General features: G+C 57.8%; 1 protein-coding gene across 3 annotated transcripts in view; it reads left to right on the forward strand.

Moving 5' to 3' along the window:
- Positions 1-26,082, forward strand: part of CACNA1A (calcium voltage-gated channel subunit alpha1 A) — a 224,630-nt gene extending 198,548 nt beyond the window's left edge. Inside the window, exons 32-47 of one of the 3 annotated variants that reach the window (XM_069495015.1) lie at positions 2,643-2,759; positions 3,105-3,170; positions 3,300-3,415; positions 4,837-4,987; positions 5,966-6,093; positions 8,353-8,449; positions 10,885-10,990; positions 18,919-19,026; positions 19,179-19,279; positions 20,266-20,375; positions 20,481-20,619; positions 20,782-20,895; positions 22,211-22,246; positions 23,106-23,292; positions 23,543-23,793; positions 24,469-26,082. In XM_069495015.1, coding sequence (XP_069351116.1) covers positions 2,643-2,759; positions 3,105-3,170; positions 3,300-3,415; positions 4,837-4,987; positions 5,966-6,093; positions 8,353-8,449; positions 10,885-10,990; positions 18,919-19,026; positions 19,179-19,279; positions 20,266-20,375; positions 20,481-20,619; positions 20,782-20,895; positions 22,211-22,246; positions 23,106-23,292; positions 23,543-23,793; positions 24,469-25,191 — 2,550 coding nt within the window. In that variant the 3' untranslated portion in view covers positions 25,192-26,082. Of the gene's footprint in view, positions 1-2,642; positions 2,760-3,104; positions 3,171-3,299; positions 3,416-4,836; positions 4,988-5,965; positions 6,094-7,376; positions 7,474-8,352; positions 8,450-10,884; positions 10,991-18,918; positions 19,027-19,178; positions 19,280-20,265; positions 20,376-20,480; positions 20,620-20,781; positions 20,896-22,210; positions 22,247-23,105; positions 23,293-23,542; positions 23,794-24,468 lie in introns of all 3 variants that reach the window. The other 2 variants (XM_069494999.1, XM_069495009.1) reach the window with 2 other exon arrangements.
- Positions 26,083-26,849: the final 767 nt, after the last annotated feature.

Below are 26,849 nucleotides of genomic sequence, written 5' to 3' on the forward strand. Positions count from 1 at the left end.
ATGGGCATGGCACTGGAGGAGAGAGGACCTCAAAGAAGCTGTCCCCACGCCTCCCTGAGCCTGTGTCCAGGCCCCCTTCTTGCTCTAGCCGGGGAGAAAGCACAGGGCAGGCTTTGAGGAGAGGAAGCTGCTCCTCCCAGGCTGTGGATGGAAAGACGGAAGCGAGGGACAGGGCACTCATCGGAAGTGCTGTGGGCACTTGAAAGATGCAGACACTGGAAGCGGTGGAGGGGTGGCTGAGGGCAGACTAGCACCCGGACGCTTCCCCTCCCCACCCCCTCGTGTCTCCTCCCTCCCTTGGCTCCTAGGAGGGCAGCATGTTCTCCGCATGCGCGTCCCTGCCAGAGCCCTTGCCTTCCCGCATGGGGGCAGGCTCCTCCCGCTCTGCCCTGAGCCCCGCCCCCAGCCCCGCCCCTCCCAAGGCTGCTTTCAGGGCCCGCCTGCCTTGCATGCCTGGCCGAGTCCACATGTTATGATTCACCCCATGGAAGGGATGGCTTGTACTCTGGGGATGGATGGGAGGGGGCTGGGAACACCTGAGCCATCGGCCCCATCCCCAGGTGGAGCTGGGTGGCCAGGCAGGGATGGGCGGTCAGGTCAGTGGGACAGGGAGGGCCACTCTCTTAGCCGAGCAGGGCGTGGGGACTGGTTTGAAGCACTTGGGACATTCTCACAGTGGTTGAGCTCAACTGGACAGAGTAGAAACCCCCAGCCCACTTCCCCATCCTAGAGGCCTAAGGACCCTGATGTGTCCAGAGAGCCTCCTAGACATCGTTGCCAGCAGACCCAGAGGCCTCTTGCCAGCCTCAGAAATTCCTTGAATTCCAGTCCCTGCCTCTCGGCTCCCAGGCCAGAGCTAGCATAAGACACAGATCTGGTAGCCGGGAAGCCCTCCCAGCCCACCAAGTAGGATGCCCATATAATTCACCATCCAAACTGGGACACTCTTGAAACGGAGGGATGCTGTGACTGTGTGGTCACCCTGTGCCATCTAGGGGGTGAGGACCGGGCCACATTAAATCATGCTACATGGCCTGTATCTAGGACTCCTACAAACCCCGTAGAGCAGAGCCCGGTTAGGAGACCCTGTATTCCTCCCTACACGCTGCTCGGTACCGGCCAATGAAGGAGGGTTTCTGTGTCCGCCCAAGGCAGGGGCCTCAAACCCAAATGCCTCTGGAGGCCGAGCAGACACCAGTAAACTGGGAAAGCAGGTGCCATTTCTAGAACCAGAGGGCCTTGGAAAACTCGACAACACATGGCCTGCTTCCAGGGGGCAGTCACAGCAGGTCTAGGGTTGCCAGAAAGCCAGATGGGTGGGCAGAATCTCCTGGTTTTTAAACAATGGCTACAATTTTTTTTAATTAACAACAAACAAAAACCAAAAAAACACTGCTCAGGCCCAACAACATAGCTTTGTCGGCAGCCAGATTTGGTCCATTTGTGACTTCTGGTCTCCCACCCTTCATCACAGTCCCCTGAAGCCCCAGGATGGTCACATAACAGTGGCAGCCTATGCCCCCAAATCTCTCCGCCACCATGCCATCCATCAAGTCCCTTCTAGCTTGTTCTTCTAGCTTGGGTGGGAGGAGACAGAGGCAGGGGCTAGACAAGGGGACTTTAGCAGAGACAGAGGCCACCCAGGGAGGTCCTGGGGGCAGGGATGGCCCCACCTCCCCGCCCCCAGCACCCGCCCCTCGGTGGGCCCGGGCTTATTCTGAACTCACCCACCCACGGGAGCTGAGTACTTCCTGCTTCCTGCAGGCCTGAGCTACTCCACCCAGCCCCAGAAGCTGAGAAGCCATCCCTGAAAGGGGGGAAAAGGGCCCCAAATGCATCTTCTCCGACTCAGCGGGCAGCGAGGACTCACCCTGCAGCCGAACAGCCCCAGCTCCCTCCCGTCCTCCCCATTCCCGCTCGCCAAGGGGGTAAGAAAAGATGCTCTTCGCTTCTCCCGATTGGCTCGAGCCGCTGCTCCTCTTGGCCGTGGGGTGAGGTCAGGGCGGGCAGGAGCGGGTGGGCAGCTCAGCAGGGCAGGGCAGGGTGCCTGGTGAGTCCCGTGACAGATGCATTTCTGGCCCGGAGCGTAACATGCCCTCGGAACCCGCACTCGTCCACCAGGCCTGAGCGTGCTGGCGACCCCCACCCCCACCCCCCACCCTGGTGTTTGTGCATCGTACACGTGTGATGGATTCCGCAGCTTGACCCGCTTGTGTCCTATCGTCTCAGTGCATTTGGTTGTTGGGAGAAACAAAAACCATCTCGATTTTTTTCCTGATTGGATGATTCGGATATATTTTCTTTTACTTGTTCTTTTGTTATTTCTTCCCTACCCCCTTCCTTTCTCCTTCCTTTTTCTTTCCTCCTCCTCATTGTGGGTGGGACTGGCAGGGAGGGTTTGTGCTTTTGAGTTAATGCCTTTTTACCCCCTCCCACCCTTTCTCTCCCCGATTTCGTTCCTTTTTCGAGTTTTTCCTCTGCACCATTGCATTAATAGTGCTTTCTCTCCTCTCCCTCCTTATTTGGGGTCTGGCTTGCTTTTTTCCTATTGGTTGGCTTCATGTAGGGGCCTCTGTGAATCGTGACAGCTCTGAGCCCCTTGGGGTGGGTGGATAGTCACCCCTTTTCCTCCATCTCCCCAGAATAACTTCATCAACCTGAGCTTTCTCCGCCTCTTCCGAGCTGCCCGGCTCATCAAACTCCTCCGCCAGGGTTACACCATTCGCATTCTTCTCTGGACCTTCGTGCAGTCCTTCAAGGTGAGCCCCTGCCCCTGGTGCTGGTGCAGGGCTGAGAAGCTGGCAGACCTCCGCGCTCTGGCTGCCTGTATTAATGGGAATCGGGCTGAAAGTGCCTCTATGAGCCTCCACTTTGCAGAGAATCTGTTATCTGCGGGCCTCTTGTCTAACTTCCTGCCCCTGGTGTGTCTTCAGAGTTTTAAGGGTCTCACCCCAGAGCTGCCAAAGATGCCCGCCAGCCCTGGCAGGACTCTGGCACAGCATGTGGCCACCAAACCCAGTGGGGGAGAGCACTGAGCCAAGGGAGGGGAACAGTCCGGCTAAGGGGCCCCCAGCACCCGTCTTCATTGCCTTCTTCCCCACCAGGCCCTGCCGTACGTCTGTCTGCTGATTGCCATGCTTTTCTTCATCTACGCCATCATCGGGATGCAGGTGAGTGCCGGCAGCCGCCCCTAGGCAGGGGTGGGCCAGGAGAGCCTGGCTCGGAGAGGCAGCCGTGGAGGTTGAACTGGGTTTCCAAAAGGTTATCAGGGGCCTGGCCATCACTCTCCAATTCCCCAGGTGTTTGGCAACATCGGCATCGACGTGGAGGACGAGGACAGTGACGAAGATGAGTTCCAAATCACTGAGCACAATAACTTCCGGACCTTCTTCCAGGCCCTCATGCTTCTCTTCCGGTGAGAGGGGGGCGTGTCCTCATCCATTTCTTCCAATAGGGCGTGTGCTCTCCTCCTCTTCCGGTAGGGGGTGTGTCCTCCTCCCCTCCTGTGGGGGCGTGCCCTTCCGCTCTTCCGGCAGGGAGCGAGCCCGCCTCTTCCGGTGGGGAGGCATGCTCTCGTATTTCTTTTCCAGTGGGGCTTGGGATGGGCCTACAGGACCCAGGTATCCCGTTAGGGAAGGAGCTGAAGGCCCTGGGTCACAATCATGGAAGTTATTTTCCAGGCGTTATCTCCTTGGATCCTCCCGACCACGCTGAGAGGCGGGGATTCTTAGCAATCCCATCTGACAGATGAGAAAACTGAGGCTTCTTGACGATGAGACTTGATTCTTTGGTTTTTGATCCTAGCTGCATGTTAGAGTTCCTTCACTCATTCAGTGGAGTTTTACTGAGCACCTACTGTGTGCCAGACACTGCTGTAAAAACTAAGATAAGCCAGGCACAATGGCTCAGGCTTGTAATCCCAGTGAATGGGGAGGCTGAGGTGGGAGGATCGCTTGAGCCCAGAAATTGGAGTCTGCAGTGAGCTATGATCACAGGACGAATCTGTACAGTGCCCTTTATGTGAGATCCCAGAATGGGCAAATTCATTGAGACAGAAAGTGGAATAGAGCTTGCCAAGGGGGAATGGGATTGGCGTTTAATGGGTGCAGAGTTTCTGTTTGCAATGATGAAAAAGTTCTGGATGGGGATGGTGGTGATGGTGGCATGACAATGTGAGTGTACCTAAGGCCACCAAATTGCACGCTTCAAAATGGTTAAAATGATAAACCTCATACTATGTATATTTTGCCACAATAAAAAATTTTTTAATCTAACAACAAAAAGAAAAAGAACGAAGGGTCAGTAGGTCAAGCCTCTCTGAAAGTGTGACATATGAGAGACGTTGGTAAGGGAAGGCACCCATGTGGATATCTGGGGAAAAGCAGGCCAGACAGCGGGTACAGCCAGTGCACAGGCCCTAACGCAGGACTGTGGCTGGCACGTTTGGGGACAGCAAGGAGCCCAGCATGCCTGAAGCAGCGTAATTCAGGCAGAATATAGTAAGAGGTGACAACCACCTGGAAAGAGGGGTGCTTTTTAAAACACACCGATGTCCCCCGGCCCCGCTCCATACCAGCTGAATCCAAGTCGCCGGGGTGGAGCATTGGCATTAGCATTCTTTCAAAGCTCTCCATGGGCTTTAATGCACAGGTAAGGGGAAGAATTCCTCTCTGAGCTCCCAGTAAAAGGAGGTGGTCTCGAACCTGGGACTCAAACACCTGCCTGTCCAACTCTAGAGCCCAAATGCTTAACCTGTGTGCTTTACCTCCCTGGAAGGCATGGGTGTCCAGTTGGAGCTGGGTGCCCGGGTACCTAATGCCTCCTCCCTGTCCCCAGGAGTGCCACCGGGGAAGCTTGGCACAACATCATGCTTTCCTGCCTCAGTGGGAAACCATGTGATAAGAATTCTGGCATCCTGACTCGGGAGTGTGGCAACGAATTTGCCTATTTTTACTTCGTTTCCTTCATCTTCCTCTGCTCATTTCTGGTGAGTCCATGGACGTTGGGGGATGTTGGGGGGTCCCTAGACCTGGTTCCCTCTCAGGGGAGTGGATTTCTCCAGGCTGGGTGTTGTGATGCACGCGTGTAATCCTAACACTTTGGGAGGTCGAGATGGGAGGATTGCTTGAGGCCAGGAGTTGAAGACCAGCCTGGGCAACATAGCAAGACCCCATCTCTACAAAAAATTTCAAAGTTAGTTAAGTGTGGTGGCATGCACCTGTAGTCCCCCCTCGGCCTCCCAAGCAGCTGAGGCAGGAAGATCACTTGAACCCAGGAGTCTGAGGCTGCAGTGAGCTATGATCATGCCACTGCACTCCAGCCTGCATGACAGAGTGAGACCCTGTCTCTAAAAAAAAGAAAGGAAAAAAATAGAATGTGGCTATGTAGAAGACTCATTCCCTCCAAGGCTTCTCTGAGTCAGCCTGTGATTAGGTGAACCAAAGTTTCTCAGCCTTGGTACTGTTGACATCTGGGGCTGGATCGATGTCTGTGGGAGGGGCTGTCCTGTGCGCTATAGGGTGTGCAGCAGCATCCCTGGCCTCCACCCTCACGCTGCCCCTTCCCCAGTTATAACAACCAAAAATGTCTGCAGACGTTGCCAAACATCCCCTGGGGAGAGCCAGAATCTCCCCCATTTGAGACCCAGTGAAATATGTCACTTTGGCCTTGTTGGGACAGGCATAGGCATGGGAGGATTTGGGGTCATGGTGGTCCCCTGGATGTTGCCCCCATTTCACAAGCCTCCCCTCCTCTCTCTCTTCCTTTGTTTCTTTCCATCACTGTTGGTCTCTGTCTCCTTGTATCTCTCTGTGTCTGTCTCTCTCTCTGGGCCTTCTTGTGTGAGACTGTGTCTCTCCTCTGTCCGCCATCTCTGTCTCTCTCCCTCTCTCTGGGCCTCTGTGTTTTGGTCTCTCTTATTCTCGTTCTCTTGCTCCCCCCCCCTTGGCCCCCGTGGTCCCCGCAGATGCTGAACCTCTTTGTCGCCGTCATCATGGACAATTTCGAGTACCTCACCCGAGACTCCTCCATCCTGGGCCCCCACCACCTGGATGAGTATGTGCGTGTCTGGGCCGAGTATGACCCTGCAGCTTGGTAAGGAGTCACCCCAAATCCTCCAGCCACAAACGCCTGCCTCTCCCTGGAACTGGAACACGGGCTAGGTCAGGCCCCAGACCCTGGGGCTCTGGGTCCCTGGGGTCCTAGCAGGGATCTCATGGAGGCCAGTCCAGGGGAGAGAGATAAGGATTATAACCCTCACACACCCCAGGTTAAACACTTGGGGGGACCACCCCAGCCCAAACCCCAGACTTTCTGGGGGAATGAGAAAGGAAGTCACCCATAAGGAGTTCTGCAGAGCCCTCCCCTCCCACGAGTCTCTCCTGTCTCTCACTGTGAAGCCCCCAGATGATGAAGACATGTTAACCAGACCCCAGGAAGGAAGCTGGAGCCCTCTCCACCTCAATTCTCTTGGAAGTGTGGGAGGGGGACTGGCCCGCCCCTGGCAGATGGGATTGGCTGCAAGATCAGAGTGGCAGAACCCAGCTCCCATTGGGACCCATGAACCTTGGAGCAGGTGGTCACCCAAGCCAGGGGAAGACACAGAGCCTCAGTGGCCCTTGCATCTTCATGGCCACAAAGGGATTTGAGCTCTCCCATCTCAGCAGACACCAGAGTGCCCCCTTCTGGCCGATGTACGATGAGCGATGGTTTCAGGGTATCGGCTGTCTTTCGTGCATGTATACTGAGCACCCGATCAGCGCCAAGCCCTTGAAGGCCACTCAGGGGCACCGTCTAGGTGCTCAGAGCCCACCAAGCACTAACTTGAGGATTCTAGTTGAGGCTGGGCTTGGGGCCTGAAGGCGCATGACTGGTGGGGGGCCCTCAGCCGCCTGAGCCCCATCTTCCTCTGGAGGGGAGGCCTCACGGGGAAGGCAGGGAAAGGCCCAGCTTTCTGTTCCTGCAGCCCCAGATGAGTCTTCCATGAGACCAACAGGCTGGGGAGAGCCACGGGTCTGGGGCTTGACTTTTGGCTGGTTCCTAACTCTTCCTTTTTTGATTTTAGGTCACAGCAGTTGGATGCTGTCCCCCTGTCCTCTATTCCACGAGCCCCCCAGTGTAGCCCATGTAAATTGTGGAGGAGGCAGATGCAGACAGAGCCCAGGGGAGGTGCCCCCCAGTTCAGAGCTCCCGGCACACCCGGGTCTGCAAGTGTCTGGGAATGTATTGGGGACCTTCACTCGGCCCAGATCTCTGCTACTCCTTCAAGCCAGGGGGACCCCATCCCCTGGCATCATAACCTCACTGTGTGCCTGGGGAGCCGGTGTCGACACAGCTGTACCCCACACCTCCACTAACCCCCTTTCTTCTCCTTTCAGCGGTCGCATTCATTATAAGGATATGTACAGTTTATTGCGAGTAATATCTCCCCCTCTCGGCTTAGGCAAGAAATGTCCTCATAGGGTTGCTTGCAAGGTTTGATATCCACTAAAACCTGCTAGCATCCATGGAATGAGTGTGGCTTGGGGTTCTCCAATATATATATTTTATATATATATATCTCTCTCTAAAAAAATGGAGCCATCTCTCTCTCTCTTGCATTAAACTAGAAAACTCTCTTAGCCAACAGAATGCAGTCATGTAGACTCGATGAAGCATGGAACATATTTCTTCCTTCCCTCCAGGCTTCAGCCGTCTCTGCTTGCTCTTAGCTGAAGCTGCTCATCCCGGGGTCTCAACGGCACCCCAAATCAGACACATCCCCTGGGGGATCGTAACTTGGCATTGACCCCCACCCCACATCACCTCCACTCTCCCCCCATCTCCCCCTTGCCTCCCAAAGCCCCCAGCTCTCCCTCCCCCCCACCCCCGCCCCGGCCCCTCCCCCCCACCTAGGCCCCCTCAGAGACCAGCCTCAGCCAAACCAAAGACCTTGACCCAACTCTTGGAATGCCAATGAACCCAAGCACGGCTCCTGGTCCTCCAAAGTGAGACTCCAGAATCGCCCTTCCCTCCGCACCGCACCCCAGAGCCGTAGCTCGGAGTCCAAGTTCAATCTGACTTTTCTCTCTCTCTCTCTCCCTGCTCCTGAGCAGTAAAATAATCTTTTTTTTTAATTGCTTTTTCTTCCATTTTTTCCTCCTCTTTTCCATTTATTTGAAATAATCTTTTTTATCATTCTCTGCATCTTTCTCTCTCTCTTTTTTCGGCCCGTGTGGTTTTGTTTTTTTTTTTTTTTTTTTTCCTTTTTCTTCTCCTCCTTTTTTCTGTTTTTTCCCTCCACCTCCCTTCCTTTGGTTCTCTGTCCCTGTTTGGTTTTTTTTTCTTGTTTTGTTTTGTTTTCGGTGCTGCCAGGGGCCGCATGCCTTACCCGGACATGTATCAGATGCTGAGACACATGTCTCCGCCCCTGGGTCTGGGGAAGAAGTGTCCGGCCAGAGTGGCCTACAAGGTAGTCTACCCTTGCCGACCGCCGACGTCCAGCCGCTGGGGCCATTTTTTTTTCTTCTTAGTGCTGACCAGAAACACCCAGCCGAGGCTCTTTTTCCAACGTTTCTCTTCTCTTCTTTTTTTTTTTCTTTTTCTTTTTTTTTCTCCCTGAGTAAATGGATCATGACTATTCCTTACCTCTACGCAGCACACTGTGTCCGTCCTTTCTGATAAGTGTCTTCGTGTTTTGAGACTCCATTATGGCCGACATGCCGGGGGGAGGGGGAAGGGAGTGCCCAGGTGCCCCCACACCTGGTCCCCCACATTGCACACAAACACGCTTCTTCGGGAAGTCAATCGCGCCTCCCTTCTGCCCACCCAGAGGGCGGCCCCCAAGCCCAGGCCTTGCAGAGAGGGAGGGCTTTGGCCACATCTTTGGTACCTTCAGCCCCCAGGTCCTTGTCCCCTGCACACACACCTGAAGCTGATCTCTGACCTAGGGCCTTGGGGGAATCTGAGACCTCCCAAGGAGCCCCCAGAGCCTTTCCTCCCCCCCTCCCTCCCCTGGAGCTGCTTTCCCATCACCCACCCGTCTCTATCCCCCAAGACACCCAACATGCCTCTCCATTGTTCCAGAGTGGGCAGGCGGGCCGCAGCTGGACCCCTGGACCGTGGCACCCTGATGCAGGCCATGCACGCTGCCTTGGCGGGGGCCTGGGGCGGGCAGGCACCATGGCCGACCAGGGGGTGGTGCATGCTGGCTGAGGGAGCGAGGGTCCTGCCGCCAGGCGGCCGGGCCGGGCCACCCCTCTAAACCCCTGTCCCGGAATCTCCCTTGGCGCCCAAGGACAGATGCTCTGTTCTCTCAACTCATCCATGAGAAGTTCAGGGTGACCTTTAAAGAGTCCCTTTGCCCCCCCAAAATTACCCCATAATCCCATTGTCCCATCCACCTTGTCCTTCCCTGTGTCTGTGTCAGTCAGTGCTGTCCCCATGCCCCTGGTCCTCCCTCCGTGCACGCCTCCTCGCCTCGTCTGTCTGCTTCCCCTCACCTGGGGACGAGGCCACCCTGCCAGCATCTCAGACAATGAGCCCCTCCCTGAACCCATCAAGTTTTCCTCTTGTCACTTGTCTTGTCCCTCTGCCTAGCTGAGTGTGTTTGTGTATGCCAGAGAGGGAGGAAGAGCCCGTCCCCTCCCGGTCTCTGCAGGGCCACTGTGGGTTCATAAGTCACCTTCATGCAAATTTGAAAAAGGTACCCTTTCTACAGACCGCTTTGTCTGTTGGAAAACTTTTGTGATCCACTTATGTGGTGAGAACGAGTTGCTTTTCTGCTGTCAGCAGGGAAGCTGTTGTATTAAACACACAAATCTCTGATTTCCAAGGTGGGGAGCCATTTGTGCAGTGCACAACCTGCACGGCTATGCACAGTGGCCCAGTGTGCGCGCGCGCGCGTGTGTGTGTGTGTGTGTGTGTGTGCTCCTCTCTCTGTCTCCCACCTCCTTCCCCACCCCACCCCGACCCCACTCCCGTGTCCTACTCTGGGTTTACTGTCCCCCTTCCCATCTACAGTCCTGTGTCTCCTGCCAGTGTGTGTCTGAATCCCCCCAGACCTGCCCTTGACCGCAGTCTGTGCCACCTCAGCCTGGGCTGGTGCACACCAGCCCAACGTCCTCTCCCGTGCCACCAATCACGGTGGACAGAGCCCCTGCCTGGGACATGGGGAATCTTGTCTTCCCTGGGCCACAGGGATACCCCCTTTTCACCCCTGCCCCCTGCCATTGCACAGAGAGCCAAGATCCCGACATGCCCCTGAGATACACTTTCCACGGAGCTATGAATGAGTCTCGAGATTCCGTCTGCATGTGCCCGTCTGTGCCATTCTGTGTGTCGCAGCCTCGCTGCATGCCTGCGAGGGGCCTGCCCCGTCAGCAGGGGGGCCGCCTGCCTGCTGCTTCTCAGAGGAATGATGTGGTCTGTGCCCATCTGGCCGGCCCCGGGCTGGGCCGAGCCTGGGGGCTGGGGTGGGGAGCCGCAGCCCCCACCCCACCAGCAGCTGTGGCCGTGGACCCCTCTGCCTGGCTGTTGCACGTGCCGCTGGGATCTGCTTGTGCTCTTTTTCTTTGGAGTCAGAACAGAATGGAGCCATCTAGAAGAACTCTGGGGCAGGGCAAGGGTTTCACTGAACCCCCCTGGACATGCCAGCCCAGGGTCCAGCAGGTGGGAGGAAAAAAAGGCTTGGGAGCCTAGGACAGCCCCCAGTGGCCTCCCTACTGGCCATCAAGGGAAATAAGGAAACCAAATCCTGGGACAGGTAACCTGAGAGTGGGGGACACTTCAGCCACCGCCACCGCCTTCAGAGTTCTTCCTGGGGCTCCCTGGGTAGGGTGGGTGTGGTTCACGGGGGACCCGGGAGGGGTGCCAGGGATGACTGCCCTCGCCTTGGGTTTTCTATAGAGGCTTCTGCGGATGGACCTGCCTGTCGCAGACGACAACACCGTCCACTTCAACTCGACGCTCATGGCTCTGATCCGCACAGCCCTGGACATCAAGATAGCCAAGGGTAAGGAAGGGTGCAGACAGGAGCAGGCAGGCAGGACAGAGCGGAGCCAGGGCCTGGGAGGAGGAAGCAGGGCACGGTGAGGGAGTCCCCCTCTGCGCCCGAAGCCAGAGGAGCCAGTATCCCCGTCCTGATCCTCACTCACTCATTCGTTCGGCAAACATTTAGTGCACACCTTCCGTGCGCCAGACTCCGCTCTACGCATGGGAGACCCAGCAGCTTCCACTTACGGTGGCAGTGGGGAGGGGTCCTCCACTAGGAAGGTGAGGGGATGAGTCACGTGGATGCCTGGGGGGAAGGTGCCCCAGGCGCCAGGACCAACAGGCTCAAAGGCCCCGGGGCAGGGGTGAGCAGAGCGAGGGGCACCTGGCACCATGTTGAACTGACTGGCCCTCCGAGTGAGGGGCGCTGTGCAGCGTCCAAAGCAGAGGTTCCCTCCGGCCACTGTGGGGATGACAGACTGGGAGGAGGCCAGCATGGGGGCCGCTGACTTAGTCCAGGTGAAGGCAGATGGCAGCTTGGACCAAGAGGGTGTGGAGTGTTCAGACCCTGGTGTTTCCTGAGGGTCGAGCCAGCGGGATGGCTGACAGGTGAGGTGTGGGGGTTGGGGCTCCTGGAGGACAGAGCTGCCATGTCCTGAGTCAGGAACAAGGAGGGAGGCCAGATTTGGGACAAAGGGCAGATGAATGTTTGCTGCAGGACATGGGGAGTTGGAAGGGACTCTCCAATCTGTGGCTTAAAGAGGCCTCCGGACTGGGTTGGGGACGGAAAGGGGCTGAGCATGAGATGCTGACAGATTTTAAGCCAGGAGATGGGACGAGCTCTCCAGGGGGAGGCGTGGAAACTGAGAGACCCCCAGAGACAGAGTCTGGGGCTCACTCTCCATCATTACAGGAGACAAAAAAGGGGAGGCTGGGGAGGCAGGTGGAGACCTGGGCAGTTGGGCTCCTGCAGGCTGTGGGGGGTGACTTCAGGGGGAAGGGGACCGGCTATGTCAAGCACTGCCCAGGAGTGGCCAAGGATGATGAGGACTGCAAGTGACTGGTCATCGTGGTCACTTTAGCCAGGGAAGCTTTGGGGAAAGGGCCAAGGCCCCTCTGCCTGGAGTGGCTTTTGGAGGCCTGAGAATGGCTATGATGTGGCTCGGTGGCTGACAGGACAGCAGGGCAGAGCGAGGGGCTCAGATCACCAAAGAAAATGGGACAGAAGAAGGGAGTTGAGAGAGGACCCAGGTGGATGGTCCAGCAGAGGGCGGGAAGGGGCAAGCCCAGCAGAAGCCGCCGGCAGACCAGGTGGCTGGAGCACTGAGCCTCGGGGACATGTGCTCCTTCCAGGGTCCTGAGGGCAAATGGGGGAGGATGTGCCGAGGCCACTTGGCACGACTCAGAAGGAAGTAGCAGGAAAGGCAGGGGGTGGGATGGGGTGGAGGGAAGATGTTCGTGCAAGAAACGTAACAGGGAAGGCAAAGAGAGCACAATGAGCCACCGAAAAAAGTGGGAAAGAACTCAAAGTCACCAAGATGAGGCTGGTGGGGGATGGGGGAGGGAAATCAGGTCTGGCAGCTGGTGGAAGTTTCTTGCTCATGAAACAAGTCATAGGCAAGTGGCCCAGAATTGCGGGCAGCTTGATGCATGTCACCCCTGTGGGCCCAGGTTCCGTCCACGTTGTTGCTCTGCACCTGCGCCCAGCTGCTCCCTCATCAGTGCGGCTGAAGCTGGTGGGGGTCCCAGCCCAGGGACTTGAGGAAGTAGAAGAGGGAGGCAGCAGTCTCCTTGTAATCACATCCAGTGGGAGAGTCACGTCCCACCTGCTCTGTCCTCACTGTAAACCTTGGTGAGTGACCTCATCCTCCTCAATCCTCACTTCCTGTATTAGCGAGCTATGCTGCTGCGTAACAAATGACCACAGACTACACAGCTTGAGACACACCCATTTCTCAGCTCAAAGTTCTAGACTGGGCTCTTCATTCAGGATCTCACAAGGCCAAAATCAAGATGTCAGCCAGGAAATAGATTCTTAGAAGAATCTACTTCCAAGTTCATTCAGGTGTTGGCAGAATTCAGGTCCTTGGAGCTGCAGGGCTGAGGTCCCTATTTCATCCCTAGCTTTTTAGCTTTTATCTCCTTGGGTGCATCTAATCCTTCCTGTGCTCTAGTCCTCTCTGGCCACCACCAGCCCTCCAAGGGCTTACCTGACTGGGCCAAGTCCACTCAGATAATCTCCATATTTTGAGGTCAGCAGGCTTGGAGTATCAATTATATCTGCAAAGTCCTTTCAAAGCAGTCTCCAGATCGGTGTTTCATTGAATAACCAGAATCTCAGGGGGAGAGAGTTCTAGAATTCTGTCTGCCACAGTTCCCTGACCTCTAAAATGGGTCTAACAACATACCCACTCTTGTTACACAATCCTTTCATAACCCAGCCACTGTTGTCCTGTGGGGGTCTGCATTCGGGGGTCCTGAGACCACCCTTGGGTTCAGTGATTCACTGGAAGGACTCAGAGCTGAGAAAAACTGTTGTTCTCACAGTTACAGTTTATTACAGTGAAAGGATAGTTTCAAATCTGCAAAAGAAAAAGACGGTGCATGGGGCAGTGTCCAGGAGACACCAGGCATGAGCTTCCAGTTTTCTCCCAGTCGAATCCCATGGACAGCACTTAACTTTCCCTGCAATGTGTGACAACACGTGCAGTGTACTGCCAGCCAGGAAGCTCACCTGAACCTCGGCGTCCAGGGTTTTTATTGGAGGTTGGTCATGCAGGCGTGGCTGACCTTAGTTAGTCTATACAGCCCCTCCAGAGGTCACACTGATACCACCTGTTCCAAGGCCCCAAAGACACTCTTATCAGGCAGGACATTCCAAGGACTTAGAAGTCACTTCCCTGGAGCAGGTCAAGGGCCAGTCTTTTACTTTGGAATGTGCAGGGTTTGGACAACACAGGCCTGCTGAGCTAGTTCTTACTGCACAGAACCTCTCTTTGTGACCTCAAGAAGTCTGGCTTCTGTGACACCTACCAGATTCCTTTCCTGAGAGTTTCATACACTCCTGGGGGCTGGGCGTGTTGGCTCGCACCTGTAATCCTAACACTCTGGGAGGCTGAGGCAGGGGGATCACTTGAGGCCAGGAGTTCAAGACCAGCCTGAGCAAGAATGAGACCCTCTCTCTACAAAAAATAGAAAAATTAGCCAGCCATGGTGGCTCCCGAATGTAGTCCCAGCTACTCAGGAGGCTGAGACAGGAGGATCGCTTGAGCCCAGGAGTTCAAGGCTGCGGTGAGCTATGATGAGGCCACTGCACTCCAGCTTAGGCAGCAGAGTGAGACCCTGTCTCGGAAAAAAAAAAAAAAAATGACTCCTGGGAATGTGCCTTCACTTGGTTCATACTCCAGATGCTTCTCAGCTCCCTGAAGGCCGCGCTCCCCAAACCTCTGATCCAGAGGACCCCTCCCCATCCTGTCCTTGGTGAGGGTTCCAGGCCCCTCCTGGAGTTCACATCTGAGCCAGGCTCTCAGGGTTAAGGAAGGTTGGCAGAGAGCGTGGGGACAGCAATTCTAACAGTGATGACAATGGCAGGCCTTTTGGCAGATGTGAGTCTCAGGAGAGCGTAACAGTCTTCATTATCGACAGCTCAATTCACTTTCTAGACACACTGAGCTTCCTTTCTAGCAGGCTGGGGGGCTAGGGAGGGGGTAGGGATTAACCTCATTCTTCAGATTCGAAAAGTGTGCCACCATTTTTGAGCTGGAGACTTGGGAGAGAGGAGGCAGGTCCCTGTCACTCTCTCTCTCTCTCTCTCTCTCTATCCTCCTCCTCACTCCGTCCATCTGTTAAGTGATTCACTAGAAGGACCCAGAACTGAGAAAAGCTGTTAAACTCACAGTTACAGTTTATTACCAGGAAAGGATATCACTCCAACAGATGTTTCTCTCTCCCAACCACCCCCCTGTTCTCTCCGAAAGAATCTCATTCTTGTCTGGGGAAAATGCTTCTCTCTTCATGTTTCTTTTTCTTCTAGACGTTGTGTCTGGACCCCAGAAGCCCCTCTTCTCCCCCAACCCTCTTTCTTGCCCCGGCCCCTGCCCCAGGCAGAGCCGACCATGTGCGTGAACAAATATAAACAAACACTGGTTGCCGGGGACCTCACCTTCTCCAGACAGGAATGTCTTTTGCCATTGTCACAGAAAGGGGCAAAATCCGGGCTGACCCCACCCAGGGCCAGCCCAGATGCTCCTTTGAGGCACCACATGGCCGACCTGCCGAAGAGCCACTGTCCAGCCCTTTCCTCCCAAAGCCGGGGGCACCGTGGCCAGAGCCCAGGCTCTGTCCGGCGTGGGCTCTGCAACAGCCCGGAAGGTGCTGGGGTGACCCTCATGAGAGCCACAGGGCTCTGACCTGCCGTGGCTGCCTGGCATGTCATATCAGCCTGAGACTGGCAGCCATGCTTGGCCACAGCTCTTTTTTTTTTTTGAGGCAGAGTCCCACTCTGTCACCCAGGCTAGAGTGCCGTGGCGTTAGCCTAGCTCACAGCAACCTCAAACTCTTGGGCTCAAGCAGTCCTCCTGCCTCAGCCTCCCCAGGAGCTGGGACTACAGGCATGTGCCACCATGCCCAGCTAATTTTTTCTATATATTTTTAGTTGTTCAGCTAATTTTCTTTCTATTTTTAGTAAAGACGGGGTCTCACTCTTGCTCAGGCTGGTTTCGAGCTCCTGAGCTCAGACAATCCTCCCGCCTCGGCCTCCCAGAGTGCTAGGATTATGGGCGTGAGCCACCGCGCCCGGCCTGGCCACAGCTCATTGAGCGAGAGCATTCATTGAGCGCCTACTGTATGCCCAGCCCTGGCCTCAGAACTTGGGATAAGGCAGTGAAAACCAAACAAACCACCTGTTATTGTGGGGCTGAGAGGGAACAGGTGACAATAAACACAAGAATTAAGTAGAGTGCTAACGTGCTATACAGTGAGAAATGCCATGGGGGGGAAGAGCAGGGTGAAGGTTTGGGGGCCGGGTTAGTGGTTCTTCCAGAGGCAGTTCCACCCCCAGGGGACAAAGGGGAAAGTCTGGAGACATTCTGTGGTTGTCACAGCTGGGAAGGGGCTGGTGCTAATGGCATCTGGTGCATAGAGACCAGGAATGGTGTTTACTGTCCTCCCACGCACAGGACAGACCCGGTGACAGAGAATGTTGACCAGAGACATGAAGAATGACACAAGGGAGGGAAACACCCTTTGGCAGCCAACTCTGGGACCGGGGGCCAGTTTGTGGGTGACTGGTGCCCGTTTGTAAGGGCACCTCCGACCCTGAGAGTCCCGGTGTGTTAATAATTCTGTGCCTGAGAAAGACTCAGCCTCAGGTGAACCCCATGACCTCAGCGGAGGGTCCCCTTGAAATCAGCTAAGGATTTCCTAGTGTTTAAAGGCAGATGACAATCTCAAATGCAAGTCTTCCTAGTGAATTGAGGCAGAGTCTAAGGTGAGGGCTCTCAACCGGGGTGATTTTGTCCTCCAGGGGACACCTGGGAATGTCTGGGGACAGTTTTGGTTGCCTGAACTTGGGGCATTAGTGGAGATGCTACATCCTACAGCGCACAGCACGAAGCCCCACAGCCAAGAATGCTCTGGCCCCAAACGTCAACAGTGGCGCCTTGGCCGGGCGCGGTGGCTCACGCCTGTAATCCCAGCACTCTGGGAGGCCGAGGCGGGACCAGCCTGAGCAAGAGCGAGACCCCATCTCTACTAAAAACAGAAAAATTAGTCAGTCATCATGTTGTGCACCTGTAGTCTCAGCTGAGGCAGCAGGATCCTGGGGCAGGAGGCCGAGTCCAGGAGTTTGAGGTTGCAGTGATGATTATGATGCCACTGCTCTCTAGCCAGGGCAACCGAGCAAGACGCTATCTCAAAAAATAAAAAATAAAAAAAGTCACTTTCTGCTTATATGTTTCCTGTATCCCGTGGAGAAAAGGAAGATGCCTGATGTGGTAAACTATTATGTCCCTCCCCAAATTCATATATTGAAGGCCTAACCTTCGCTTTGTTGCCTGGGACCCAGTCATAGCTCACTGCAGCCTTGAACTCCAGGGCTCAAGTGATTGTCCTGCCTCAGCCTCCCGAGTAGCACATGCCACCACCCTGGCTAATTTTTCTATTTTTTTGTAGAGGTGGAGTCTCACTATGTTGCCCAGGTTGGTCTCGAACTCCTGGCCTCAAGTGATCTTCCTGCCTCAGCCTCCCAAAGTGCTAGGATTACAGGCACGAGCCACCGCGCCCATCCGAAAATGACTTTTAACAGGAAATGTCACATTCTCTTCTTTCCCTGTCTCTGAGAAGGGGCCACAAAGACCCCAGGCACCTCAATTGGCTACAGTAGACGGTAAACATAGCTGGGAATTCCAGCGGCTTCCCATGAGGAAAGAAAAAATGTTATAGGTTGGTGTTGAGAGCCCAACGACAAAGGAGTTTTTCCCAAGGGCCTCCTGCCATGTCCTTGACCTCCCAACCTGAGTCCAGGCCCACCTGTCAGCCAAAGCCCCATGAGCTTGGCCCACTGACCACAGCCTCCCACATCAGTAGACCCCCACAGCTACGAGGTCTAAAGACCCCACCATGGAGCCCGCCCTCTAGTGGCTGAGATGGAGATCAACCACATGAGGTGACAAATACCAAGAAGAAAAAAAAAAGTAGGAGAAAAGCTAGGTAAATGGGGAAGGGGGGTTAAAATGGGGAGTCGGGTGGCAAAGCCTCTTCGATAAATGGTTTGAGCAGAGACATGAAGGAGGAGATGATGGAGAGAGCCACATAGATTTTAAGAATGATCCTTGCAGAGGAAATAGCCTGTGCAAAGGTCCTGAGGCCGGACCGTGCCTGGCATGCTCGAGGAACAATGAGGAGGTTGGCGTGGCTGGAGCAGGGTAGAAGAGATGACAGCAGAGCATGCAGGGCCGTGTGGTTTTACAGGGAAGACTAGGAGTTCACCCTGAGTGAGGTGGGAGCCACGGAGAGTTCTGAGCAGAGGAGGAAAGCAGCCGGACTCAGGTGTGCACAGGTGCCCTCTGGTGGCTGTGGGGGAACAGACTGGTGGGGGTGAAGGGAGAAGAGACAGGAGACCTGGGCAGAGGTGACTGCCCAGTGATGGGGGTAGAACAGTTTAGCGCTCCTCGTCACCCGAAAATCCTCACTCAAGAAAAAGATCTGAGCTCTCCCTGTACATCAACAGAAAGGTCCCAGCCGGGCACGGTGGCTCACGCCTGTAATCCCAGCACTTTGGGAGGCCGAGGTGGGAGGATCGCTTGAGGTCAGGAGTTCAGGACCAGACTGGGCAACCTAGTGAGACCCCATGTCTATAAAAAAAAAAAATTTAAACTTAGCAGGATGTGGTGGTGCACACCTATAGTCCCAGGTACTCAGGAGGCTGAGGCAGGAGGATCACTTGAGCCCAGGAGTTGGAGGCTGCAGTGTGCTATGATTGTGCTACTGCACTCCAGCCTGGGCAACAGAGCAAGACCCTGTCTCGAAAAATAATAATATTCTTATGGCAGACACTGCCCCAAGGCTGCACACACATGAGCAACTTTTATCGTCAAACAACCAGGTAAGACAAGGGCTATTGCTGTCATCCCCATTTCACAGATGGGGAAACTGAAGCACCAAGCAATAGAGTAACCTAAGTCAAGCAGTGAGTAAGTGGAACCCAGAGTCCTCCAGCCCCTCTCAGTGCTGGACTGTCTCCCCCGCAGCCGCTACACGTCCCTGGCCCTGCCGAGAACCAGAGCTGCCTGGCACCTACTCTGGGCTGGGCCCACGGGGCACTAGAGACCCCGTGGGGACCAGAATGGTGGTTTTGGTCTCATTCTTGGGCGCTGCTGGCTTTGCAACTGACCCAGAATCCAGCTGACGTCCGTGCAGGCGGTCAGGGTCTTGTCTGTGCCCACGTTGCAGGCGGGGCTGACAAACAGCAGATGGACGCTGAACTCCGGAAAGAGATGATGGCCATTTGGCCCAACCTGTCCCAGAAGACTCTGGACCTGCTGGTCACACCTCACAAGTGTAAGAGCCGGGCCCAGGCCCTGGGCTCCCACCACCCAGGACGGATGGGGAGGGAGGGAAAGAGGAGGCCTGGGGAGGATGCAGGGACAGGGCTGGCACATACAGGGACCCAGGACCAGGGCTCCAAAGAGGACCCCACCCTGTGCCCCCAGCCACCGACCTGACCGTGGGGAAGATCTACGCGGCCATGATGATCATGGAGTACTACAGGCAGAGCAAAGCCAAGAAGCTGCAGGCCATGCGTGAGGAACAGGTACGTTGTCCATCGCCCTGGGGACACCTGGGCTGGGGGACAGTGGCTTGTCACCATGGGAACCAACCAGAACGGAGGACAAGCCCCAGAGCAGGTCCCTGAAAACGGACTTGCCAAGGACATATAAGCACGGATCAGCTCAACTGCCCCGCCAGTACTTACTGAGCGCCTACTGTGTGCAGGGTGCTTTTCTCGGCCCCAGAGGGTCCAGCTATGAGCAGAACAGACCAGAATCCTTGTCCTCAGGGAGCGAGTGTTCCAGCTGGGACAAGTGACTGAGTCACACAGCATGGCAACAGAGAGAAATGTCATGGGGGAAAGTGGAGCAAAGTGCCCCGGAGAGGGGCTGTGCAATGAGAAATGGGTGATCAGAGGAGGCCTCCCTGAGGAGGTGACGTCTGAGCCAAAGAGATATCTGGGGAAAAGCTCTCTGGGTAGAGGAAATAGCCAGTGTAAAGTCCCTGAGGCTGGACAGAGCCTGGGGTGTTTGGGGAACAGCAAGGAGGTGCATGTGGTGGAACAGAGTGAGGAGGTGCTGGAAGGTCACGGGGCAGATCCTTCAGGGCCTTGGGGGCTGCAAGGAGGATTCTGGCTTTTACCCCAAGGAAGATGGGAGCCATGGAGGGTTCTTGAGCAGAGGAGGGATATGACCTGACTCAGGTGCTCACAGGCGCCCTCTGGTGGCTGTGGGGGGAACAGACAGTGGGGGTGAGGGTGGGAGCTGGGAGACCTGGGAAGAGGTGGCTTCTCTGGTCCAGGTGGGAAAAGAGGAGGCTGTGACTTCATGACTTTAGTAGAGGGATGAGAAGTGGTCCAGTTCTAGGTGGATTTAGAAGAAAGACTTCAGCTGGACCGGACCTGCGTGTGTGTGTGTGTGTGTGTGTGTGTGTGTGTTTGGCGGGGGTGTCAGAATGACTTCTGGACACTGCCCCCGCCCCCTGCCCCCACCCTTGTGCACACACACTGCTCTCTGCCCCCTCCGCCAGGACCGGACACCACTCATGTTCCAGCGCATGGAGCCCCCGTCCCCGACGCAGGAGGCGGTTCCCGGCCAGAACGCCCTCCCCTCCACCCAGCTGGACCCGGGAGGAGGCCTGTGAGTGCGGCTACGGCCAGGAGGCAGGGCGTGGGGTCGCCGGCGCCCAAGTTCCAGAAGCACCCCAAGCACCCACCACCGTCCTGGCCTCTGTCCCCCACGCAGGATGGCTCACGAGAGTGGCATCAAGGAAAGCCCATCCTGGGTGACCCAGCGAGCCCAGGAGATGTTCCAGAAGACGGGCACGTGGAGCCCGGAGCGGGGTCCCCCCACCGACATGCCCAACACCCAGCCCAACTCTCAGGTGCCGCCGTGCCCCCCACTCTGCCCTCACAGCTCCCAGGGTGGGGCTCCGGGGTGGTCCAGGAGGGAGGGGTCAGGGCCCCCCACTCTGCAGACACCTGGCCACCCCTGGGTCCCTGTGTCAGGCCCCGGGGCTCACCCAGTGTCACCGTCTGCCCTGCAGTCCGTGGAGATGCAAGAGATGGGCAGAGACGGCTACTCGGACAGCGAGCACTACCTCCCCATGGAAGGCCAGGCCCGGGCCGCCTCCATGCCCCGCCTCCCCGCCGAGAACCAGGTGAGGGCTTTCACCCACCGCCCTGGGGCTGGACCCCCTCTCCACGCTGGGCAGGGCCTGCCCCCTGGAGTCCGTGGGGACATGGTCACCCTCACCCACAACCCCTGGCCATTATACAGCCCAGCACGTCTCCTCCGTTCAAGACCCAGGCCTGGGTGGGACCACCTGCCCCCTCTCCTGGCCACACCTGCGGCGCCTGGAGGTCGTCCTCCCTAACGGAGGGCAGAGCGGGGAAGGGCTGTCCTTGGGCACGTTTGGGGGTGCTGAGGGGGGACAGGATTCGTCGGACCCAAGTGACAGCTGCAATCATTAACCACCACCCCCACACACACACACTTATGCACACATGCACCACACACGGCACACGTGTGTCCACGCGTGCATACAGATGTGTCTACTTGCATGCATGTGCACATGGGCGTATACATACTGCACACACGTGCCCACATCCGTCTGCACACGGGAATGTGGGAGGTCCCGGCAGCAGAGTCTAGGGTGGGTCAGGGGTTTGTATTTTGTCTGGTGTCTGCGGGGGCCGGGGGGCGGGGCAGGGTGTGCACCTGATGTGTGTCTGCGTGTGGCTGCTTTATCCTGCTGTCCCAGGCTCACGGGGACAGAGGGGCTGGGAGCTGGGGGCATGGTTGGCTGCCCACCCAGCCTGAGAGGTGGGGGCCTATGGGCCCAGCCCGCCCCCGGGGGAGCCGCGGGCACAGGGCGCGGGCTTGTCTAGCTGTGTGGAGCTTCCCGTGTGCTGTGCTGCGGCGCGTGCGTGGGGCGGAAGGCTGCATTGCGCGCCTGGCTGGGCCCGAGTGGCCCGAGGGAACCCGGGGTGGGGGCGCCCAGCCTGCATGTGGCTGCCCATTCCTGTCCCGTGGGCTCCCCTCCCTCAGGACCGAGCTGCTGGGCCCCAGGGGAGGTTGGGACAAGCCCAGATGACAGCCACCGCCTGAAGCTTTGAGTGTCAGCTGGGGCCAGGGGCTGGGGTGCATCGCATGTGGCCCCGTGGCCACGCCGTCCCATCTGTCAGTCCCACGCCTCTGCCATCTGTCTGTCCGTGTCTCCTGTCTGTCTCCTCCGTACCCGTGGGAGGACGGCCGGCCAGGCCCTGGGGCACCCACCCCACCCCACCCACCAGGGAATTTTAACTTTTCTCTTCCTCCCTCCCTTCTCCCCCAACTTCACTCCTCCAGACCCTCTCTCCCCCCGCCCCCCGGCACCCCTCCACGTACCACCGCCTCACTCTCCCTCTTGCCTTTTATATTTATTTTCTTCTTTCTGTTTTTTCTGTGTGCACCATCCCGTGGGGCTGTGACAGAGGAGGAGGGGCCGGCCACGTGGGAATAACCTCAGTGTATGTACTGCGCCCACCCGCTGCCCACCGGCTCCGGCCCCTCTTCCTCCCCACCCCCCCCAGGGAGTCCCTTCGTCTCTCACCCCCCTGCCCCCGCCCTCTCTCTGCAGACCGCACCCCCTACCCCCATGGAGCCCCATCCTCGTGTGTTGTGTCCTGTGTGTGCCCCACGTGTGCCCTGGCAGGGCGGGGCCATCCCTGCCCCCTTCTCTTCAGACCTCCATCCCAGGGCCAGGAGGCACCAGCTCGCCAAGTGGCCCCTCCTGCTTGTTCCCCTGACACCAGCCTGGGTCCCCTGGCCCTGCAGCCTCCTGCCTTGGGTGATGCCACCGGCAGCTCAGTTAGGCTGGGCCCTCTGCAGGCTCCCCAAGGATGGGAAGGGTGGGCCCCCCAGGGCCTCAGATGCCAGGGCAGCTGCCCGGGAGCTCCCCAGGCCAGGCCTGGGCAGAGGGAGCCGGACGTGGAAGGCAGGAGAGCACAGCCCCCTTGGCCTGAGCTGGGGCCCCGGCGCCTGGCCCTGAGCCTGTACACAGGTCACCCAGTCGCAGGGCTGAGGGCACACAGCCCGGACTCCCAGGTTTGCACCCCGGACTCGGGGAGAGCTTCCCTTCAGCCAGCCCGTTGGATCCTGGCAGGGCCCCGGCGCTGGGAGGTGGGGATCAGACAGGGCCTCCTGGCCAGGGCCTGTGGGCTCTGGAGCAGCCAAGGCTCCAGGCTCCTCCCCAGCCCCTGCCCCTGGATGGTCACACCCTGGTCACCGAAGGCCGCCTGCCAGGCTGCTGCAACGGGGGCGGGAAGGACCGTCACTGCCTGGTGCCGGCCGCTGACCCTGGCCCGATGGCTGTCCCCCCACCCCCAGACCATCTCAGACACCAGCCCCATGAAGCGCTCAGCCTCTGTGCTGGGCCCCAAGGCCCGGCGCCTGGACGACTACTCGCTGGAGCGCGTCCCACCGGAGGAGAACCAGCGGCACCACCAGCGGCGCCGCGACCGCGGCCACCGCGCCTCTGAGCGCTCCCTGGGCCGCTACACCGACGTGGACACAGGTGGGCAGCCCTGCGGGGGCCCAGGAACAGGAGGCTCTGAGACAAGAAAAAGGTGTCTGGGGAGGGGACAGAGGGGGCCAGGCAGTGGTGGCTGCAGAAGCCTGGGGACCTTGGCCCCCTACTGCCACGGTCCAGGGGTAGGCCCCTCTCCCTAGGGCCCCCAGAACTCAGGGTGGTCTCCTGTGTGCACGACCACCCCGCCCCTCCCTCACGGCTGTCTGTCTGTCTGTCTGACCCCTGCTGGGCCCAGGGCTGGGGACAGACCTCAGCATGACCACACAGTCGGGGGACCTGCCGCCGAAGGAGCGTGACCAGGAGCGGGGCCGGCCCAAGGACAGAAAGCATCGACCACACCATCACCACCACCACCACCACCACCCCCCGCCCCCCGACAGGGAGCGCTACACCCAGGAGCGGCCCGACCATGGCCGGGCCCGGGGCAGGGACCAGCGCTGGTCCCGCTCACCCAGTGAGGGCCGAGAGCACATGGCGCACAGGCAGGTGGGTGCCTCGAGTGGCGACCCCAGGCCGGGGCTCACCAGCGGAGAGGAGGCTGCCCACCACCTGGGGGAGGTCCCCCCACCCAGTGACAACGGCCACACCAGGCGGGTGGGTGTCCGGTCACCGATCTCAGGCCAGCATCAGGCTCCCCAAGCCAGGGAGCACCTGGCAGGGATGGAAGCCACGCCTCTGCCACACTGGCTCCCCACTCTGTCCCCCAGTCCCTGCCACCCGCCGCCCCTCCCGCCCGCAGCTGCTTCCTTCTTGGTTGTGGATCACGTTTGAGTTCAGGGCCGCGCTGCCCCTTGCCTTTCGCTTTCCTTTAACCCGGCTTCCCCTTTTTGTTTCAATTATGATTTCTGTCCTCTGGACGCCTGTAAGTAATTTTTGAAACTTCTGCTATTTTAACCCCAAAACTTACAAAACTCCATTTCTCATTTCTCTTTTCACTTTGTTGTGTTGGTTTTTGACTCCCCCCTCCTCCTTGTCTCTCACTCCTCCTCCCCCTCCTTCTCCCCCCTGTGGCTGTGGCTTTTCTCCTTTTTTTCCATTCGAATGTCCTGTGTCCCCCCCCCTCCCCTTCCCCTCCCCATCCTCTGTGTCTCCTCCCGTCTCCTTCTGGTTGATTTTGTTGTATCTTTTTTTTTGATTTCCTTTGTTTCAATTTTCGTGTAGGGCAGTAGTTCCGTAAGTGGAAGCCCAGCCCCCTCAACATCTGGTACCAGCACTCCGCGGCGGGGACGCCGCCAGCTCCCCCAGACCCCGTCCACCCCCCGGCCACACGTGTCCTATTCCCCCGTGATCCGTAAGGCCGGCGGCTCGGGCCCCCCACAGCAGCAGCAGCAGCAGGCAGTGGCCAGGCCGGGCCGAGCGGCCACCAGCGGCCCTCGGAGGTACCCAGGCCCCGCAGCCGAGCCTCTGGCCGGGGAGCGGCCACCCGCGGGGGGCCACGGCAGCAGCCGCTCCCCAGGGATGGAGCGGCGGGCCCCAGGCCTGGCCCGGAGTGAGTCCCCCAGGGCCTGTCGCCACAGCGGGGCCCGGTGGCCGGCATCCGGCCCGCAGCACGTGTCCGAGGGCCCCCCGGGTCCCTGGCACCATGGCTACTACCGGGGCTCCGACTACGAGGAGGCCGATGGCCGGGGCAGCGTGGGCGGCGAGGAGGCCACAGCCGGGGCCTACGACGCGCCACCTCCCGCGCGACACACGTCCTCAGGCGCCACCGGGCGCTCGCCCAGGACTCCCCGGGCCTCAGGCCCGGCCTGCGCCTCGCCTTCCCGGCATGGCCGGCGACTCCCCAACGGCTACTACCCGGCGCACGGACTGGCCAGGCCCCGCGGGCCGGGCTCCCGGAAGGGCCTCCACGAAGCCTACAGCGAGAGCGACGATGACTGGTGCTAAGTCCGGGCGAGGTGGCGCCCGCCCGGCCCCCCACGCACCCCACGCACACGCCCCACCCAGAGGAGCCGCGCAGAGGCCACAGGGCTCAGCACAGAGGGCCCAGGACAGGGCCAGCGGGGACACCCCAGACTCTGGAGGGGCCAGGGCGGGGCCACAAGGGTGTCCCATAGAGCCCCTTGGCCAGAGAAGACCCTCCTGGGCAGTGACAGCGCCCCCCACACAGCCCCCAGCCCCGCCCACCCACCCCCGACAGGGGCTCTCGGGTGGGGGGGGTGCAGAGGGCAGACAAACCACACCGCCAAGGGATTTGAATTAACTCAGCCATTTTTGGAGAACTTTGGGGTACATGAAAAACACACACACACACACAAACACAAAACATTTTTAAAAGAAAAAAAAAACGGGGAGAAAAAAATAGCTTCTATTGATGAGTTTTATCATCTCAATTGAATCTTTCCTGTCCCTGGTGAACTCAAGCTGGTGGCCGCGTGCGGCAAAAACCCAGAAGGAAGCGGGACCCCAGCGCCCTACACCGACCGCCAGACACACTCACACCCACACACGTTCTCAGACACACCCAGGAGTGCTTGCTGGTTACACCAAACCCTACTATTACTGCCTGCAGAAAATCAATTAAAAAAATAATAATAATAAACGATTTTAAAAAGGACAAAAAAATTAACGATGGGAAAAAGAGGCATTTTTTTCTGACATTTGGTCCTGCTTGAAGTAACAGAAGAAGAAGAAAAAAAAAACCCACAACCACCACCACCAAATTCCTCTGCTTCCTTTTTCCTTTTTTCCTACCTTGTTTGAAAACCGTGGGCTTGGGACTGTGAATTATTGCATGACATTAAAAAAGAAAAAAAAAATAAAAAAAGTTGAAGCAAAGGGCTTTTGAATGGGAGTGGTCTTTGTCCCTTGGCGAAGACCTGCCAGGGTCTCTCCCCTGGGGAATGGCAGAGGGAGGCGCTTTGTTGGCTCCTGGCAGAAGCGTATGGAAGTGGGAAAGCGTAAGAAAGCTGTAGGTCCCCAGTCCCCTGCTCTTTGGGATGCCTGGGTGTTGTCCCAAACCCAGCAGAGAGGCAGGCAAGCCTCCCTCCTCGGTGGCCAGAGCTGGAGGGACCCTGACTGCATTAGTGGCTCAGAAAAGACAAAACCAAAGACGCTAACCAGGTCACCAGGTACCCGTGCTTGGGGACGGACTGAGTGCACCCTAGCCCCACTCCATGCTGTTAGCCTATGGCCCACGCTTCTCCGGATGCTTAGGGCCCACCTAAGAGCCACCATCCTGGATTATAAACCACCCCCAGAGGGCTGGGCCTGCAGGACCCTGGGAAAAAACATGAGGCTCCAAACATCAGCAAACACCATTGCAAACACCCTGCAGGGGCACCTGGCAAACCCAGCTGAGGGCACCTGTGGCCAGGAAGGTTTTCCCCAGCAAGGAGTGAGCCCCACTCTGTCGCAGCCTCTGGCACCTCCCACCCCCAAGCAGCTGTTTCTGAGGGGCTCTGCCCTGAGACACAGACTTTCCTGAGATGTCCCCAGATTACCCACAGCCACTGGAGAGTTCAGGGATCCACGTCAGATCAGCCCATGGGTGGTGGGGGAGAAGGGGTGGTCACGCCCAGCTCAAGGTGAAGGCAGGTACAGGT

Source organism: Eulemur rufifrons, chromosome 2, assembly GCF_041146395.1.
Source record: "Eulemur rufifrons isolate Redbay chromosome 2, OSU_ERuf_1, whole genome shotgun sequence".
NCBI lineage: Eukaryota > Metazoa > Chordata > Mammalia > Primates > Lemuridae > Eulemur > Eulemur rufifrons.